The following is a 17,864-nucleotide window of genomic DNA, read 5'->3' on the forward strand; positions in this document are numbered from 1 at the left end:
CAATGTCTGGGAGATAGGAGAAAACAAATCTGTCTGGTCTGCATAAGATAAGACCGAACAGAGATTTTTTTAGCTTGTTATTAGCTTCTGGTTATCAGATTGAGTTACAGAAAAAAAATATTCTAAGACTCTGTACAGAAAACTATTACCAGAATATTGTTCATATATTCTCTTTTTCTCTCCCTCTCCCTAACATTATGTTGATCCCAGCAGCTCTTCTATCCAGAGATGCTCACCAGCTCAGATAAATCTCTCTCTCTGATGCCAGACCACTGTGCCCCAGTGGGTTTGGCTTCCGGTCCCAAAGTCTGCACCACCAGTAGGGGGATGCACGGCACCCGCTCCTCCCTCTCTCTCCCTGAGCCCGAGGCATGGCGTCGGACCCCGATGCCCAGCCCGGGCACCACCCGTCAGGGGGGCCTAGCCCAGGGGTCCCGTTCCTGCTCCCTGCAGGTTCCCCGCACTGGCCTGGAGACCCTCGCTCTACCCCCGCGGGCAGCCAGCTTCGACGTCCCTTACAGGGTGGAAAAGGCCAGGTTGGACACAGGCTCGGGGTCTGTGAGCCCCTGTAGTATGCAGAGGAGACGCGGGGGCATCGTGGATCAGAAGGATGTGATCAGAGCCCACGAGTCGCACAAGATGCAGAGCACACCACAAGCCCGCAGGAAAGAGTGGGAGTAAGTACACAAGATAGAGGGGGAGGGGTTCTCTCTTCACATCTCTGGCATGTGTCAAGATGAAAAGAAGCACGGGGAAAGAAATGTACAGAATGTATACAGGAATAAAATGTATACAGTCATTTATAGGAATGCACAGTATAATCAGCCAACATTGAGGTCAGTGGCGTAGCGCAGTTTTGCAGGGCCCACGCAAGGTTCGAGCATGCCTCCCCAACCCCCCCAAAATATATTATTATAATTATTCTTACTATTTATTATTATATTTTTGCCATGGGGCAGAGCAAAATTATGTTGAACCCAAGCTACAGTATGCGTAGCTTGCTTGTGGAACATTGAGCTCTGAAGCCTGGAGCTCTGATTAACTCCTTAGCATCAGGAAGGAACTCCTTAGGAACTCACTTGACTCTGCCACTCTATCACTGTCGACCCCTCATTTCTCTATCCCCCGCTCGCCCCCCACCGGCCCCAACACACGCTCTTCATCATACCGTACATACAGCACATACTGGTATATACTGGGTCCTTGTGTAACTCTCTCTTTGTCTCTGTCTCTCTCATGCTTTCTTTCTCTCATGCGTCCTCTCTCTCTCTATTTCTCTCTGATGAATTCACTCTCATTCTGTCTTCTCCGTGCTCTCTCTCACTCTGTCATACACACGTACGTAATTACTCTTTTGTATCCCTATTACACAAGCACACACTCTCTTGCTTCACCCCCCCCCCCCCCCCCGCCCCCTCACTCATTCATCATATACAGCCAAACATAATTGGGAGAGCTGTTTATTTTGGGTTGCAACCCAGTGTTCCAATGTGCAACATTGAATGCAACGGTTACTCTCTCAGTCTTGCACTATGGTGTCTATCAGGTTTGGGAATCCCTGGGAATTCACCCTTATCAACAGTTTCAGCATGTCAAAATGAGATTCAATTTGGGAACTCACACATTTATTCCCACACGTTCCCCGAATCCCACCTCAAGTGTTTTTGGAGGCCTAATAGCATGTCCAGCAGAAAGGCCAGGCATCATGGTTTATCTGAGTGTAGTGTGCATACCTGACCATTAGAGGATGCCACAGAATAAAACAAAGCAGACAGTGGAAAATCAGATAGATAGTGGAGATGACAATTGAAAGAGAACGTCTTGTTCTTCCTAGCGGTACACAAAATAGTTTGGGTATTTGCTAAACTAGAGCAGTAGAGATGGTGAGGCTACACAAGTAGTGGATGACTGGTTTCAATACTTAATTCAAGTACTTCTAAGGATCTTACGAAAGGTAACAAATAACTTTTAATTGACATATGAGTGTGTGTCTGAAGATGGAAACCTTTTTGACAAGTGTCACAGGATGGGATGGACCAACCACTTTTGACTGACAGTTGTCATCTTTGAGCAATATTGTACAGGATAGTGATTGCCGTAGGAGACATAAACAACATTTTGTTTTACCAACTTTGATTTGGGGTGTGGTGTACAGTTTGTTACGAAGACTATGTCTATTTATATAAGCTTCAGTTATTGGTATGTCCAAACCAACATAACTGAGGAATATAGCGTGTCTGTTGCTAGGTAACGGAGAAAAATAAAAAGGATAAAGCCATTCCAGTCACTGTTTTTTGGTGAAAGTCTCCGTCGACAGTTACATAAATGCTCTTCCGAGTTCTGGCGATAAGTACACCCATTAACGTTTTAACGTGGTGCATCTGGGAATATCTTTAAAAAGGGCTGTGCTTATTATAATTTCCTCCTCCTAAATGTTGTGAAGAGATAAATACATCATTTGTTTTCCTGCAATGTCTGGAGAAACAAGAGATGGCACCGGAACTGCTCTTCTCCTCTTTGTATATCCAATACAAAACTTCCTACTGAAACAAATAATAACAGCACACCATTTCTGCCATGACCCCCTTACTGAGGTCATCTTAGTGGAGGTGTAGTGCAGATGTGGCCTCCACCTACTACATCCGGTTACCCCCACCAGAACAGGCAGAAGGTTACTCGATTGTTCCTGGTGCTGTCATAGGAACAACCATGCTAAACCTTCTGATGCCATGAATTATGAAGTGACATCTGAAGGCATGATTATTATGCATGACGTGGATTGAATCTGGAAACAAACTCAAACGTGTTTCTCTGTGCAACTTTGATGATTAGACATTGGATCATGATCGGTTGTTACATCCATCATAGTAAGCTGAGCGGTACACGTTCAGTTCACTTATTTTACCGGATAGAAATATTGTTTGAAGGTGGTATTGGCCTCTCCGTTTATCTAGAGGGACTGAAACCTTGACATGATGTGCTTGAAGCGGAGTTGCCCTGGGGGGAAAAACGATTTATGTAGGAAGAGGTTGCTCTATTGTGCAATGTGGCTTTTGTTGGCAAAATGAAAAGAACAGAGCAGAAATTCAAGAGAGCTGTGTCGCTATGGAAACAACTGTTAAGATAGAGAAAAAGGAATGTTTACAGAAATTTACAAATATTTTAGGCCTACCTCTGAGGGTCTTTTTTTGTGCTTTATGTAATTTAGGTTTATGTAAAACAGATAGCTGGATTTAAATGTTTTTTTAAATTATTTTTTCTCCCTCCTTCTTTTTCGCTCCCCCTCTCTTTCTTTCTCTCTTTATCTCTCTCTCCTTATCTGCACATACAGTATACATCGCATACAGTATACCCATAGGGATGGGGGGAGGGAGTGTTTGGGCGACGTGGTAGTCATTTGTAAGACCCATCTCCACATCTCCCTCAGCCCCCATTGGGAAGGGAAGGACAGCCGCAGATGGAATGAGAGAGCCTGGTTGCCAAATGAGGTCTCCATCACACTCTGAACTAGTGTTAAAGCCCCTGCTTTCTCCTCTCTCTCCCTCATAAAGGGGGGCGGCCCTTCAAGATCTATTTCATGATCTATTTTTATTTCAGACATGATATTCCGATATTAGCACAATGACCTGGATTGGTTAAATGTTTTTAACAGTAGCCTACAAGTTCGTCTTCACGAATACAAATATCTCAATGCTCTCGGTGTGTAGCCTAAAGCGAATACAAATATCTCAATGCTCTCGGTGTGTAGCCTAAAGCGAATACAAATATCTCAATGCTCTCGGTGTGTAGCCTAAAGCGAATACAAATATCTCAATGCTCTCGGTGTGTAGCCTAAAGCGAATACAAATATCTCAATGCTCTCGGTGTGTAGCCTAAAGCGAATACAGTCACCTCCAAAAGTGTTGGCGCTCTTGATAACGGATTATTTCATACAGCAACACATTTTTGGTTGTTTTTGGCTCTGTACTCCAGCACTTTCGATTATAAATGATACAATGAATATGAGGTTAAAGTGCAGACTGTCAGCTTTAATTTGATAGTATTCCCACCCATAGCGGGGGAACCGTTTCGAAATTACCCCCAAGACATGCTATCCTCTCACCATTACAATACCAGTGAAGGTTAGCGTTTTAGGGTGGGGTTATGATATTAGTGCGATTGTAACTTTCACACTCATCATTATTCACGATCCATTCAGGATTATCTGTAATCATGGTATCATCCACATTGATGTAGAAGTGTTTAGAAACATATATTCTTATTTACAATAAAAGTGACTCCAAAATGACACAATACATTATTTACCATTAATTTCTATTGGGCACAAAATAATCTGTAACACAAGCAAAACAAACAGAAAATGCCATCCAACAAATTTGTAGAGTCACATGCTTGATGTAGTCAATTGTAGGGTATTTTAATCCATATCAGGTGAACCATTTAGAAATTACAGCACTTTTTGTACATACAGTGCATTCTGAAAGTGTTCAGACCTTTTTCAAATGTTGTTACCTTACAGCCTTACTCTAAAATGGATTAAATTATCACACAAAGGTAGACGCACAAATAAAAGCCAAAGAAAAGTCCAAGGGCCACAGTTGGAGAATTACAGAACTTGGTCGCATCTTTAGGACTCCAAATCTACAAATGCACACCACCTGCATGGCAATAGGCTATGTGGAAGGGTTGCCGTAAAAATAACTTTATTGAGAGCAACCAACAAATGCAAATGCATTGGAATTTGGTTTAGGAGCTGGTGCTATGGTCAGATGAGATGAAAATAAAGCTCCTTGGCCACGCACACCAGTGGTGGGTTTGACAGAAAAGAACCCCATACCTACTGAAAAATATGGTGGTGGATCTTTGATGTTATGGGGCTGTTTTGCTTTCACTGGTCCTAGGGCCATTGTCAAGGTGTACATCATCATGAACTCTACCAAGTACCAGGACATTATAACCAAAAACATGGTTGCCTCTGCTAGGAGGCTGAAACCAGACCACAAGTGTTTTATTTATTTACCTTTATTTACATTTACATTTACATTTAAGTCATTTAGCAGACGCTCTTATCCAGAGCGACTTACAAATTGGTGCATTCACCTTATGACATCCAGTGGAGCAGCCACTTTACAATAGTGCATCTAAATCTTTTAAGGGGGGTGAGAAGGATTACTTTATCCTATCCTAGGTATTCCTTAAAGAGGTGGGGTTTCAGGTGTCTCCGGAAGGTGGTGATTGACTCCGCTGTCCTGGCGTCGTGAGGGGAGTTTGTTCCACCATTGGGGGCCAGAGCAGCGAACAGTTTTGACTGGGCTGAGCGGGAACTGTACTTCCTCAGTGGTAGGGAGGCGAGCAGGCCAGAGGTGGATGAACGCAGTGCCCTTGTTTGGGTGTAGGGCCTGATCAGAGCCTGGAGGTACTGAGGTGCCGTTCCCCTCACAGCTCCGTAGGCAAGCACCATGGTCTTGTAGCGGATGCGAGCTTCAACTGGAAGCCAGTGGAGAGAGCGGAGGAGCGGGGTGACGTGAGAGAACTTGGGAAGGTTGAACACCAGACGGGCTGCGGCGTTCTGGATGAGTTGTAGGGGTTTAATGGCACAGGCAGGGAGCCCAGCCAACAGCGAGTTGCAGTAATCCAGACGGGAGATGACAAGTGCCTGGATTAGGACCTGCGCCGCTTCCTGTGTGAGGCAGGGTCGTACTCTGCGGATGTTGTAGAGCATGAACCTACAGGAACGGGCCACCGCCTTGATGTTAGTTGAGAACGACAGGGTGTTGTCCAGGATCACGCCAAGGTTCTTAGCGCTCTGGGAGGAGGACACAGTGGAGTTGTCAACCGTGATGGCGAGATCATGGAACGGGCAGTCCTTCCCGGGAGGAAGAGCAGCTCCGTCTTGCCGAGGTTCAGCTTGAGGTGGTGATCCGTCATCCACACTGATATGTCTGCCAGACATGCAGAGATGCGATTCGCCACCTGGTCATCAGAAGGGGGAAAGGAGAAGATTAATTGTGTGTCGTCTGCATAGCAATGATAGGAGAGACCATGTGAGGTTATGACAGAGCCAAGTAACTTGGTGTATAGCGAGAATAGGAGAGGGCCTAGAACAGAGCCCTGGGGGACGCCAGTGGTGAGAGCGCGTGGTGAGGAGACGGATTCTCGCCACGCCACCTGGTAGGAGCGACCTGTCAGGTAGGACGCAATCCAAGCGTGGGCCGCGCCGGAGATAACCAACTCGGAGAGGGTGGAGAGGAGGATCTGATGGTTCACAGTATCGAAGGCAGCCGATAGGTCTAGAAGGATGAGAGCAGATGAGAGAGAGTTAGCTTTAGCAGTGCGGAGCGCCTCCGTGATACAGAGAAGAGCAGTCTCAGTTGAATGACTAGTCTTGAAACCTGACTGATTTGGATCAAGAAGGTCATTCTGAGAGAGATAGCGGGAGAGCTGGCCAAGGACGGCACGTTCAAGAGTTTTGGAGAGAAAAGAAAGAAGGGATACTGGTCTGTAGTTGTTGACATCGGAGGGATCGAGTGTAGGTTTTTTCAGAAGGGGTGCAACTCTCGCTCTCTTGAAGACGGAAGGGACGTAGCCAGCGGTCAGGGATGAGTTGATGAGCGAGGTGAGGTAAGGGAGAAGGTCTTGGAAATGGTCTGGAGAAGAGAGGAGGGGATAGGGTCAAGCGGGCAGGTTGTTGGGCGGCCGGCCGTCACAAGACGCGAGATTTCGTCTGGAGAGAGAGGGAGAAAGAGGTCAGAGCACAGGGTAGGGCAGTGTGAGCAGAACCAGCGGTGTCGTTTGACTTAGCAAACGAGGATCGGATGTCGTCGACCTTCTTTTCAAAATGGTTGACGAAGTCATCTGCAGAGAGGGAGGAGGGGGGGGAGGGGGAGGAGGATTCAGGAGGGAGGAGAAGGTGGCAAAGAGCTTCCTAGGGTTAGAGGCAGATACTTGGAATTTAGAGTGGTAGAAAGTGGCTTTAGCAGCAGCGACAGAAGAGGAAAATGTAGAGAGGAGGGAGTGAAAGGATGCTAGGTCCGCAGGGAGGTGAGTTTTCCTCCATTTCCGCTCGGCTGCCCGGAGCCTTGTTCTGTGAGCTCGCAATGAGTCGTCGAGCCACGGAGCGGGAGGGGAGGACCGAGCCGGCCTGGAGGATAGGGGACATAGAGAGTCAAAGGATGCAGAAAGGGAGGAGAGGAGGGTTGAGGAGGCAGAATCAGGAGATAGGTTGGAGAAGGTTTGAGCAGAGGGAAGAGATGATAGGATGGAAGAGGAGAGAGTAGCGGGGGAGAGAGAGCGAAGGTTGGGACGGCGCGATACCATCCGAGTAGGGGCAGTGTGGGAAGTGTTGGATGAGAGCGAGAGGGAAAAGGATACAAGGTAGTGGTCGGAGACTTGGAGGGGAGTTGCAATGAGGTTAGTGGAAGAACAGCATCTAGTAAAGATGAGGTCGAGCGTATTGCCTGCCTTGTGAGTAGGGGGAAGGTGAGAGGGAGAGGTCAAAAGAGGAGAGGAGGGAAAGAAGGAGGCAGAGAGGAATGAGTCAAAGGTAGACGTGGGGAGGTTAAAGTCGCCCAGAACTGTGAGAGGTGAGCCGTCCTCAGGAAAGGAGCTTATCAAGGCATCAAGCTCATTGATGAACTCTCCGAGGGAACCTGGAGGGCGATAAATGATAAGGATGTTAAGCTTGAAAGGGCTGGTAACTGTGACAGCATGGAATTCAAAGGAGGCGATAGACAGATGGGTAAGGGGAGAAAGAGAGAATGACCACTTGGGAGAGATGAGGATCCCAGTGCCACCACCCCGCTGACCAGAAGCTCTCGGGGTGTGCGAGAACACGTGGGCGGACGAAGAGAGAGCAGTAGGAGTAGCAGTGTTATCTGTGGTGATCCATGTTTCCGTCAGTGCCAAGAAGTCGAGGGACTGGAGGGAGGCATAGGCTGAGATGAACTCTGCCTTGTTGGCCGCAGATCGGCAGTTCCAGAGGCTACCGGAGACCTGGAACTCCACGTGGGTCGTGCGCGCTGGGACCACCAGATTAGGGTGGCCGCGGCCACGCGGTGTGGAGCGTTTGTATGGTCTGTGCAGAGAGGAGAGAACAGGGATAGACAGACACATAGTTGACAGGCTACACAAGAGGCTACACTAATGCAAAGGAGATTGGAATGACAAGTGGACTACACGTCTCGAATGTTCAGAAAGTTGAGCTTACGTAGCAAGAATCTTATTGACTAAAATGATTAAAAATGATACAGTACTGCTGAAGTAGGCTAGCTGGCAGTGGCTGCGTTGTTGACTTTGTAGGCTAGCTGGCAGTGGCTGCGTTGTTGATTCGGTGGCTAGCTGGCTAGCTAGCAGTGTTGATTACGTTACGTTGCGTTAAAAGAACGACAATAGCTGGCTAGGTAACCTAGAAAATCGCTCTAGACTACACAATTATCTTTGATACAGAGACGGCTATGTAGCTAGCTATGTAGCTAGCTACGATCAAACAAATCAAACCGATGTACTGTAATGAAATGAAATGAAAATGTGATACTACCTGTGGAGCGAGGCGGAATGCGACCGGGTTGTTAAGTTCTATTCGGTAGACGTTGGCTAGCTGTTGGCTAGCTAGCAGTGTCTCCTACGTTAAGGACGACAAATAGCTGGCAAGCTAACCTCGGTAAATTAAGATAATCACTCTAAAACTACACACTCTAAACTACACAATTATCTTGGATACGAAGACAGCAAAGACAACTATGTAGCTAGCTAACACTACACTAATCAAGTCGTTCAGTTGAGTGTAATAGTTACTACAGTGCTGCTATACGGTAGACGGTGGACGTTAGCTAGCTGGCTAGCTGCTGGGCAGATAGCAGTGTAAGCTACGTTAGGACGACGAAATACGATAATTACGCAATTATCTTTGATACAAAGATGGCTATGTAGCTAGCTAAGAAGAAATTGCTAAGATTAGACAAATCAAACCGTTGTACTATAATGAAATGTAATGAAAAGTTATACTACCTGCAGACCGAAGTGCGTATGCGACTGCTCGCTCCAACCCGGAAGTAGGCAAGTCAGTTAAGAACAAATTCTTATTTTCAATCATGGCCTAGGACCAGTGGGCTAACTGCCTGTTCAGGGGCAGAGTGACAGATTTGTACCTTGTCAGCTTGGGGGTTTGAGCTTGCAACCTTCCGGTTGCTAGTCCAACGCTCTAACCACTAGTCTACCCTGCCGCCCCGGCAGTGGATCTTCCAGCAAGACAATGACCCCAAGACAAACTCCTACCTAAATATATTGAATTATGCTTGGTTGACAACGCAACCATATATCAACTATCTACTGCTTGGATAGTTAGATCTGAGCCACTGGCTTAATCCTATTATTTGATTTCTTTAACTTGTATTTTTTGGTTGAGATGCAGATTTGAATCCATCATATCATAAGTTAATAGGCTATTTACCATATTGCAAAAGTGTTACTGAATTGTGTTTGGCTGTCAATGCAAACAAATATCAACATTTAAATGAGATGAACTCATCACTAAGCTAAGGACCCTGGGACTAAACACCTCTCTGCAACTGGATCCTGGACTTCATGACGGGCAGCCCCCAGGTGGTATGGGTAGGCAACAACTTGTCTGCCACACTGATCCTCAATACTGGGGCCCCTCCGGGGTGTGTACATGTATATATATGTATATATATATGTATATATATATATAATATATATATATGTATGTTGTTTTTTTAGCTAAACCCTGGGACTCAAAATGAGAATTTCAACAAGCATTTTTCTATGGCTGGCCATGCTTTCAACCTGTCTACCCCTACCCATGTCAGCAGCTGTCAGTCAGCAGCACCCCCCACAGCAACTTGCCCTAGCCTCCCCCAATTCTCCTTCACCCAAATCCAGATAGCTGATGTTCTGAAATAGCTGAAAAATCTGGAACCCTACAAGTCAACTGGGCTAAGACAATCTGCACCCTTTGTTTCTAAAATGATCCACCACAATTGTTGCAACCCCTATTACTAGCCTGTTCAACCTCTCTATCGTATCGTCTGAGATCCCCTCTTCAAAGGGGGTGACACTCTAGACCTATATCCATCCTACCCTGCCTTTCTAAGGTCTTCGAAAGCCAAGGTAATTAACAAACAGATCACTGACTATTTCGAATCCCAGCATGAAAGCATGAAAAATCGAATGGATTGAAATAGTAAAAGATCCACTTTCCTATATAGGCTTAAAAAGCTTAATTGATGATATACAGTAGGATTGATGGTTACCTCTAATTTGCTCTGTTAAGTAGAAGGTCCTTCCAGGCCTATAGTTTTTTTCTTCTTATTGTGGATATTACTTAGAAGATATTACGTCGTTTTAAGGTTTGTCTATGTTGAAAATTGGTTTCCATGATGACATAATCCTATGGAGGAAATGTTACACTCGAAACAACAGTTGACTACTTTTTCAAATCCAATGTATTGTCCATGTAGATTCCACATCACAATACATTAACAACGTTGATTTAACCAGTTGGTGCCCAGTGGGAGGCTAGTGTCGTGTTAGTGGTTCTATAGAAACCCTTACAGTTCATGTTGATGGTGTGTTCTCTGATGCAATGACTGTCACCTAGTGGTACCAATGACACACCTCATGTTATGCAGAAAACGTTTTGAAATGCATTTCAGAGAAAGAGGCCTAGAGTATGTGTGTCTACCTGTATTTTACCATAACATAATGCTCATAGATAGGATTCCTAATGTGTTCCTTCAATTTCAAAGGCGATTTCAGCCCACCCTTCTACCCACCCATTTATGAATTATGCTTCTTGCTATACATTTAGAACTTACAAGGACCTGCAAATGGTCTGGATAATGGATTTATGTAATGCATATTTTTTGAAAGTGACAATTTTGAGAACATGTCAGCGTATATCATTGAACGCTGAAAGATGTATTGCCATGGAAACGGAAATATGATTTTTCTATCTTATGATAATTCTCATTGGGATGGATGTTGACAATTGCCATACTGAAAGACGTGGGATGGGGTTGCGTTGCGCAAGCGTGCGGGAGCTTGCGCTCGCAGAGCATTTAGTGGCAGGTGATCATTTTGAAAGATAAGCGTGCGCCTATCAAAACAGTATTATCGCATCCAATGTTTCTATCTCCAGAAACAATTACATTTCTGATTGATAAGCGGATAAAGGAATGCAAAAATGTGTTAGTACACCAATCGTTCCGGAAAGTTACCAATATCGAATTTGGCTGGACGAGAGGAGATGCTTAAAGTTGTTGGAGACGAGTATTCCATTATCTAACGAAGATCAACTGGGTTTAGGCTAAACATGCATTCTATAGTGTACGTAACTCACGTTAATAGTTTTTAGAAAGTCGGTGGATCCAATGATTTGCTTATGTTGAAACTTGCCTGGAGCGTGGCTAACTATCACTTTTCACTCGCCTGGACAGATGGGATGATTGATATGCTATAGATTGAGTTATTTTACAATCCGTGTAACCGAATCGTTATACATTGTGGAATTTGTATTAAGACGCCTCACGAATTTGACCTTTTGTAGTTTACTTCAGCATGGAATGACATTACATGTAACTTTTTCAGGGATACTTTTGGTGCTCCAAAAGGTCGTCTCAGGCTGTCAATGGATTGAAAGTGGATCTTTTACTATTTCAATCCATTCGATTTTTCATGTTTTGATATACAAGAAAACAACATTTCTACAAGGCTTATCATCGTTTTTTCTTCCATAGAATGGCTCGGTTTGGAGAAGAGGTTCAGATGGCGATGGATTCTCGAGACTCCGGGGACCCGGAGCACGGGGGGACACGGCTTCAGGTACAGGGTCAGGGACAGGGTCAGGGACGCTGAAACAAACCAAAGCAGCGAGGGCGCGCACCATGGCTCTTTACAACCCTATACCCCACCGGCAGAACTGCCTCACCGTCAACAGGTCACTCTTTATATTCGCCGAGGACAATTTCATTCGGAAAACTGCCAAGAGGATCATAGAATGGCCATATCCTTCCTTATACTTTAAAGACTCACTATAAATCTTACCTCGTGAATAGCACAGCACTTTAGAGTAGTTTTCCGTTGTCTAAAAGTTGGCGCTACATTGACTTTAGTGCAGTTCAGCACCATGGAAAGCGCCATTCTTATCAAGTGCGCTATTCTACAGATGTTTCACTATTGGAATTTAGTGAATTTAGTTGCAGGTTATGTTATGTAATGGCTGTCCTCAGTCATCACTATAGTTCTTTAGATTTGATTGGACTGTTACCTGCAATATTTTATTTGATGAGGCACGGCACATTTGTCTATAAGTCCAATGTTACTGTCTGTCTGTCAATCTATAATTTTCCATTTTTCATGACTACTTTAAATAGCTGGTCTACCATCTGTACCTTTATCCATCTCCCTCAAACCCATAGTTGTACCTATTGTGCAATAAAATTCTGTGTGAATGTGAGCTGGTTGTGCTCATTGAAGTTAACAGGCCTAGGTAGTAAGCATATCTCTGCTGCCTTGGTCCATGACAAGAGTAAGAGTCGGGACAAATGCGTTATTCTTTTCACTTTTGTGTTTTGCGACACAAACATCTGTCCCTGTCGGTCATTGCAGATACTTTTGCTGTATGAAACTGGCTCAAATTAAGATCCTACGTCTTTACTAACACGTTCTTGTGCTTTACATTCTAGCTATACAGATATTGCTTTGATTCCATAATGCAATACACTGCTCTTTTGAGAATCATCACTCTCATACATTGTGTCACTCTCCTGCTTGCTGTGATCAAACCGCCATCCTAGTTGTTGTGTGGGTGTGGGACCTGAGTGGTCAAGGCAAGTTGAATGCAAAGGGTTGGAGGTGTAAGGGCGAGACTGTGAGTGTTCCGGACCAGATAGTATTTTATTTTCTGCACTTGATTGAGCTTTTGTGAGGCAATGGACCTAATAGAATCATCGCCAAAGTGCACATGTTCTACACATGGCACTTCCAGGTAGGTTCAATCAAACACTTAGAATATTTGAAAGAAAACAATACTTTGTGAGCCCAGGTCTGGTAGTTGGTGGTGAGTATTAATTCAAGTGACTGACTAATGGGAGTCATGAATCTGCAGAGTATTCTTTTGTTGAGGAGTATTATTTTGTTCTCTGGATTGGCTATTTTTAAATAGTTTGAGTCGTGCTGACATGATGTGGACTCATTCACAGTAGCTCCCAGAGGCTCCCCACCACATCCTACCTCAGTGAGTTAGTGACACCATTTTCACTCAAGGCTAGAAATGAATTATGACGGAGCGAGTGTTCCATGTGGCACCTCTTACCACAGCCAAGACAAACACAGTCTCACACACACACACACACACACACACACACACACACACACACACACACACACACACACACACACACACACACACACAAGGGCATATACACACAGCGATGCAGCAGCAAGTCTGTAGGTATCACATTTCACATCCAACAGGTCCCTCAAAGAGTTGTCCTGTGGGAAGAGGCTGTCAGGGCCAAAGTGACTTTTGAGCACACTCAGATAACCGTTACTGTAATGTTGCCATGGATACCATATTATCTCTGACTGCTTTGTTTCGATGCCATTCTCTATATCAACCATTCCATCGTCCATCCGTCCAGTTTTCATTTTACTGGAACTACCAACACCCACAGCCATAGAAGTGTAACAGATTCCATTGTAATGATAAGCCCCCTCCCCACAACACCAATATAATAAGCACTATCACTATCATCTGTTTGTAAATGGATTGTTGTGTACTGTATATGATAGTGTAAAAAAAAGCCCTTTCCTTAACCTTATGGCCCTTACACCGTTTGAGTGGGTGATCCTGGCAACCATCACGGCCAACTGCATCGTTCTGGCCCTGGAGCAACATCTTCCTGGGGAGGACAAGACTCCCATGGCCAAAAGACTGGTGAGACCACAGGCCCTGATTGGTTTCTATTAGACTTTTAGTCTGCATCTCAAATGGCCCACTATTCACTGTAGTGTTTTAACTTACAGTAAATGGGTTACAGAGTTAAATGGGACCACAGTTCATTTCATTAAGAATTATCTACAGATGTTATTTACAAGAGAGCCATTGTATTACATTGCAATTCATGTGACTGAGAACTACTACCATTTTTTATTTATTTTGTAGGCCTATTGGTTAAAAAACTGTAAGTTTACCTACCTTTCTTTTACTGTTTTGTACAGTCTAAAGTGGCCAGCAACCCCCCTCGCCCTCAGAACAGCCTCAATTAGTGGGCTCTACAAGGTGTCTAAAATGTTCCACAGGGATGCTGGCCCAATCCTTTCCATAGTTGTGTCAAGTTGGCTGGATGTCCTTTGGGTGATCGACCATACTTGATACACAGGGGAAACTGTTGAGCATGAAAGACACAGCGGTGTGCAGTTATTGACACAAACCGGTGCACCTGACACCTGCTACCATACCCAGTTCAAAGGCACTTGAATATTTAGTTTTGAACATTCACCCTTTGAATGGGACACATACACCATCCATGTCTCAATTGTCTCAAGGCTTGAAAAGCCTTCTTTAACCTGTCACCTCCCCTTCATCTACACTGGTTGAAGTGGATTTAACAAGTGACATCAATAAGAGATCATAGCTTTCACCTGGTCAGCTATGTCATGGAAAGAGCAGGTGTTCATAATGTCTTGTGAACTCAGTGTATAATAGTGCACTACTTTTGATCATGGTCCATATGGCACTATATACAGATTTAGTCGCTGAGAATTTTCCAGGGGAAATGAAAGTGGTAGTGTGTTTATAAAAAGGTTTCTAATGTTTTTAATTTCCATTTTGAAATTTCAGACATGATTTGCCCTAACGAAAAATGTATCAACCCCAAAAAATGATTTAAATGTCCTGTTGCTGGAGGATTATTTTCCCGACGGCTCAAATTAAGATCCTACACTTGTAAGGTAAATAGGGTTCCATCTTGGCTCCCGTCCCTCTGATATCCTAACGTATCCATGTTGCCTCTTCCTCTACAGGAGTGTACTGAGCCTTACTTCATCGGGATCTTCTGCTTTGAGTTTGGCATCAAGCTGGTGGCCCTGGGCTTTGTGTTCCATAAAGGCTCCTACCTGAGGAATGGATGGAATATCATGGACTTCATCGTGGTGGTCAGCGGGTGAGTTTACAACTAGTGAAATATGGATTGCTTTGCGTATGTGTGTGAAATTTGGACGATTTAAATGTCCTGTTGCTGGAGGATTAAAGAAAAGAAGCTCCTGCACGAATATGACTTGTTTATCTTGTGCCAAGGTTTTGGGTTTAAGGCCTAAATTTACTTGTGAGTTCAATGGGTAGGTGGCTGCATGGGCCGCTTTTCTCTCTTTTCCGTGACCTCCAAAGCTATGGCTGTGTGGGTGTCCACAGTGGTTTGTTGTTGTGGACTGTATTGCCAACAGATCCATATGAATCTAGTCTATGGCAGTTAGGCCGTGACTATTACAGTAATGACTATACATTGTGTGCGTTGGGCTTCAGTCAGTGTTTGTACTTAGACACACTGTATATGAGGATGGATCCATATTTCCAAACCTTGGACATATGAGACGTAGTCTGACAAACATACCGTAAGTCACAAATTGGTGAAGAAACCTTATTCAATTGCCTTGATACAGTGTAGCTATGGATACCTGCTCATGTCATGACTTGTGTTGGTTAGATAGATAGCTGTTCATCATTACGAAATGAAAATGTGCAACGACTAACATGTGTGTTTATGCATAACTAGGGGAAGTGTGTGCTCCCATTGCACAGTGCGGCCAGCAGATAGGTGGGTGGATAAGTGGATTGGCGGTCGTGTCGAAAACCTGTTTCGCCCCCAGGACCTGTAAATGTATTCCTGAAGAAGATTTTATGCTAGAAAAGTAGAGAGAGGTGGGATAGAGAGAGAAAGAGAGGCAGACAGAGCGAGAGAGACACAGAGACCGTTCTTTTGTTTCCCCCAGGAATGGGTTAATTTATGCTTTATGTTTACTTATTCATAATAGTTTAAGTCAATATTATTGGCATCCGTATTCTTTCAGTTCTGTTGTATGGAGGGAGAAGCAGCATACAGCATACAGTATTCAGGGAATATAGCTGTTGGCATATTGACATCAAAGCTCACCCCATCGCCCACATCTATCTCTTTCTCTCTCCACTTTCTCTTACTGAATGTACTTACATAAAAGCCCAGCTAACAACACACGTTCCCACAACTTAACAGAACGTTCCCTTAAGAGTTTCATTAAGTCCTTAACTAACGGTGTCATAGGAATGTTCCCGTGATTTGCAAGGAATGTTTCCAAGAGAGTGTTCCCTTAATATCAAATAGAATTGATCAAGAACGTGGTTACCGTGTTCTCAGAACTTAAGATATGACTGTTCTAGAAAAGTTAAATGAGAGCCTTGCAATAACATTAACCTCTACAGGATCGGTGGGTCCCCCCGTGGGATGATTGAGCTAACGTAGGCTAATGCGATTGGCATGAGGTTGTAAGTAACAAGAACATTTCCCAGGACATAGACATATCTGATATTGTCAGAAAGCTTACATTCTTGTTAATCTAACTGCACTGTCCAATTTACAGTAGCTATTACATTGAACTAATACCATGCTATTGTTTGAGGAGAGTTTACAGTTATGAACTTTGAAAGTTATTAATAAACGAATTAGGCACATTGGGCAGTCTTGATACAAAATATTGAACATAAATGCAATGGTTCATCGGATCAGTCTAAAACGTTGCACATACACTGCTGCCATCTAGTGGCCAAAATCTAAATCTAAATCGCACCTGGGCTGGAATAATTAAGATTATACATTCACATTTCCACAAACTTCAAAGTGTTTCCATTCAAATGGTATCAATAATATGCATATCCTTGCTTCAGATCCTGAGCTACAGGCAGTTAGATTTGGGTATGTCATTTTAGGCGAAAATTGAAAAAAAGGGGCGGATCCTTAAGAGGTTTAATGCGTCCAATTTTCTGTGGGTTAGGAGAATATTCCATCAACATCCCACCAACATACATAGAACATCGTTGCTATGTTTTCAAAACATAAGATAATAATGTTCGAGACACGTTTCATGAGAACGTGGCAAAAATGTTAATGTGTCCAGTTTTCTGTGGGTTAGGAGAATATTCCATCAAACATACACAGAAAATGGTTAGAAAACAGACAGTGTTTTTAACACAAACATTGTTTTTAACATACATTGAGTGTACAAAACATTAGGAACACCTCCTAATATTGAGTTGTACCCTCTTTTACCCTCAAAACAGCCTCAATTTGTTGGGATATGAACTCTACAAGGTGTCGAAAGCGTTCCACAGGGATGCTGGTCCATGTTGACTCCAATGATTCCCACAGTTGTGTCAAGTTGGCTGGATGACCTTTGGTTAGTGGACCATTCTTGACACACACGGGAAACTGTTGAGCATGAAAAAACCAACAGCGTTGCAGTTCTTGACACACTGAAACCAGTGCGCCTGGCACCTACTACTATACCCCATTCAAAAGCACTTAAATATTTTTGCTTGCTCATTCACCCTCTGAATGGCACACATACACAATCCATGTCTCAATTGTCTCAAGGCTTAAAAATCTTTTGGATTTCACACATTTCTGGAACTTTGGCCAAAATTCAAGAAATGTGTGAAAGAGGCAGCCAAAGTTCCACAAATGTGTGAAAGAGAAGAACTGTATACACATTATGTCCATATAAACAAGTCTGATGAATACAATCTAGAACGGCAATAATGACATGATCAAATATTGCTAAGAATGTGAGGGTAGAGTGATTCCCCCAGCAGG

General features: G+C 44.0%; 1 protein-coding gene across 1 annotated transcript in view; it reads left to right on the plus strand.

Annotated features, from left to right (window-relative positions):
- Window positions 1-226: 226 nt before the first annotated feature.
- Window positions 227-17,864, plus strand: part of LOC115102971 (voltage-dependent R-type calcium channel subunit alpha-1E-like) — a 90,991-nt gene continuing 73,353 nt past the window's right edge. The window contains 5 exon segments of the mRNA XM_065005687.1: window positions 227-677; window positions 11,757-11,821; window positions 11,824-12,022; window positions 13,852-13,957; window positions 15,046-15,185. Coding sequence (XP_064861759.1) covers window positions 229-677; window positions 11,757-11,821; window positions 11,824-12,022; window positions 13,852-13,957; window positions 15,046-15,185 — 959 coding nt within the window. The 5' untranslated portion in view covers window positions 227-228.

This window comes from Oncorhynchus nerka, linkage group LG20 (genome assembly GCF_034236695.1).
Source record: "Oncorhynchus nerka isolate Pitt River linkage group LG20, Oner_Uvic_2.0, whole genome shotgun sequence".
In the NCBI taxonomy this organism is placed as follows: domain Eukaryota; kingdom Metazoa; phylum Chordata; class Actinopteri; order Salmoniformes; family Salmonidae; genus Oncorhynchus; species Oncorhynchus nerka.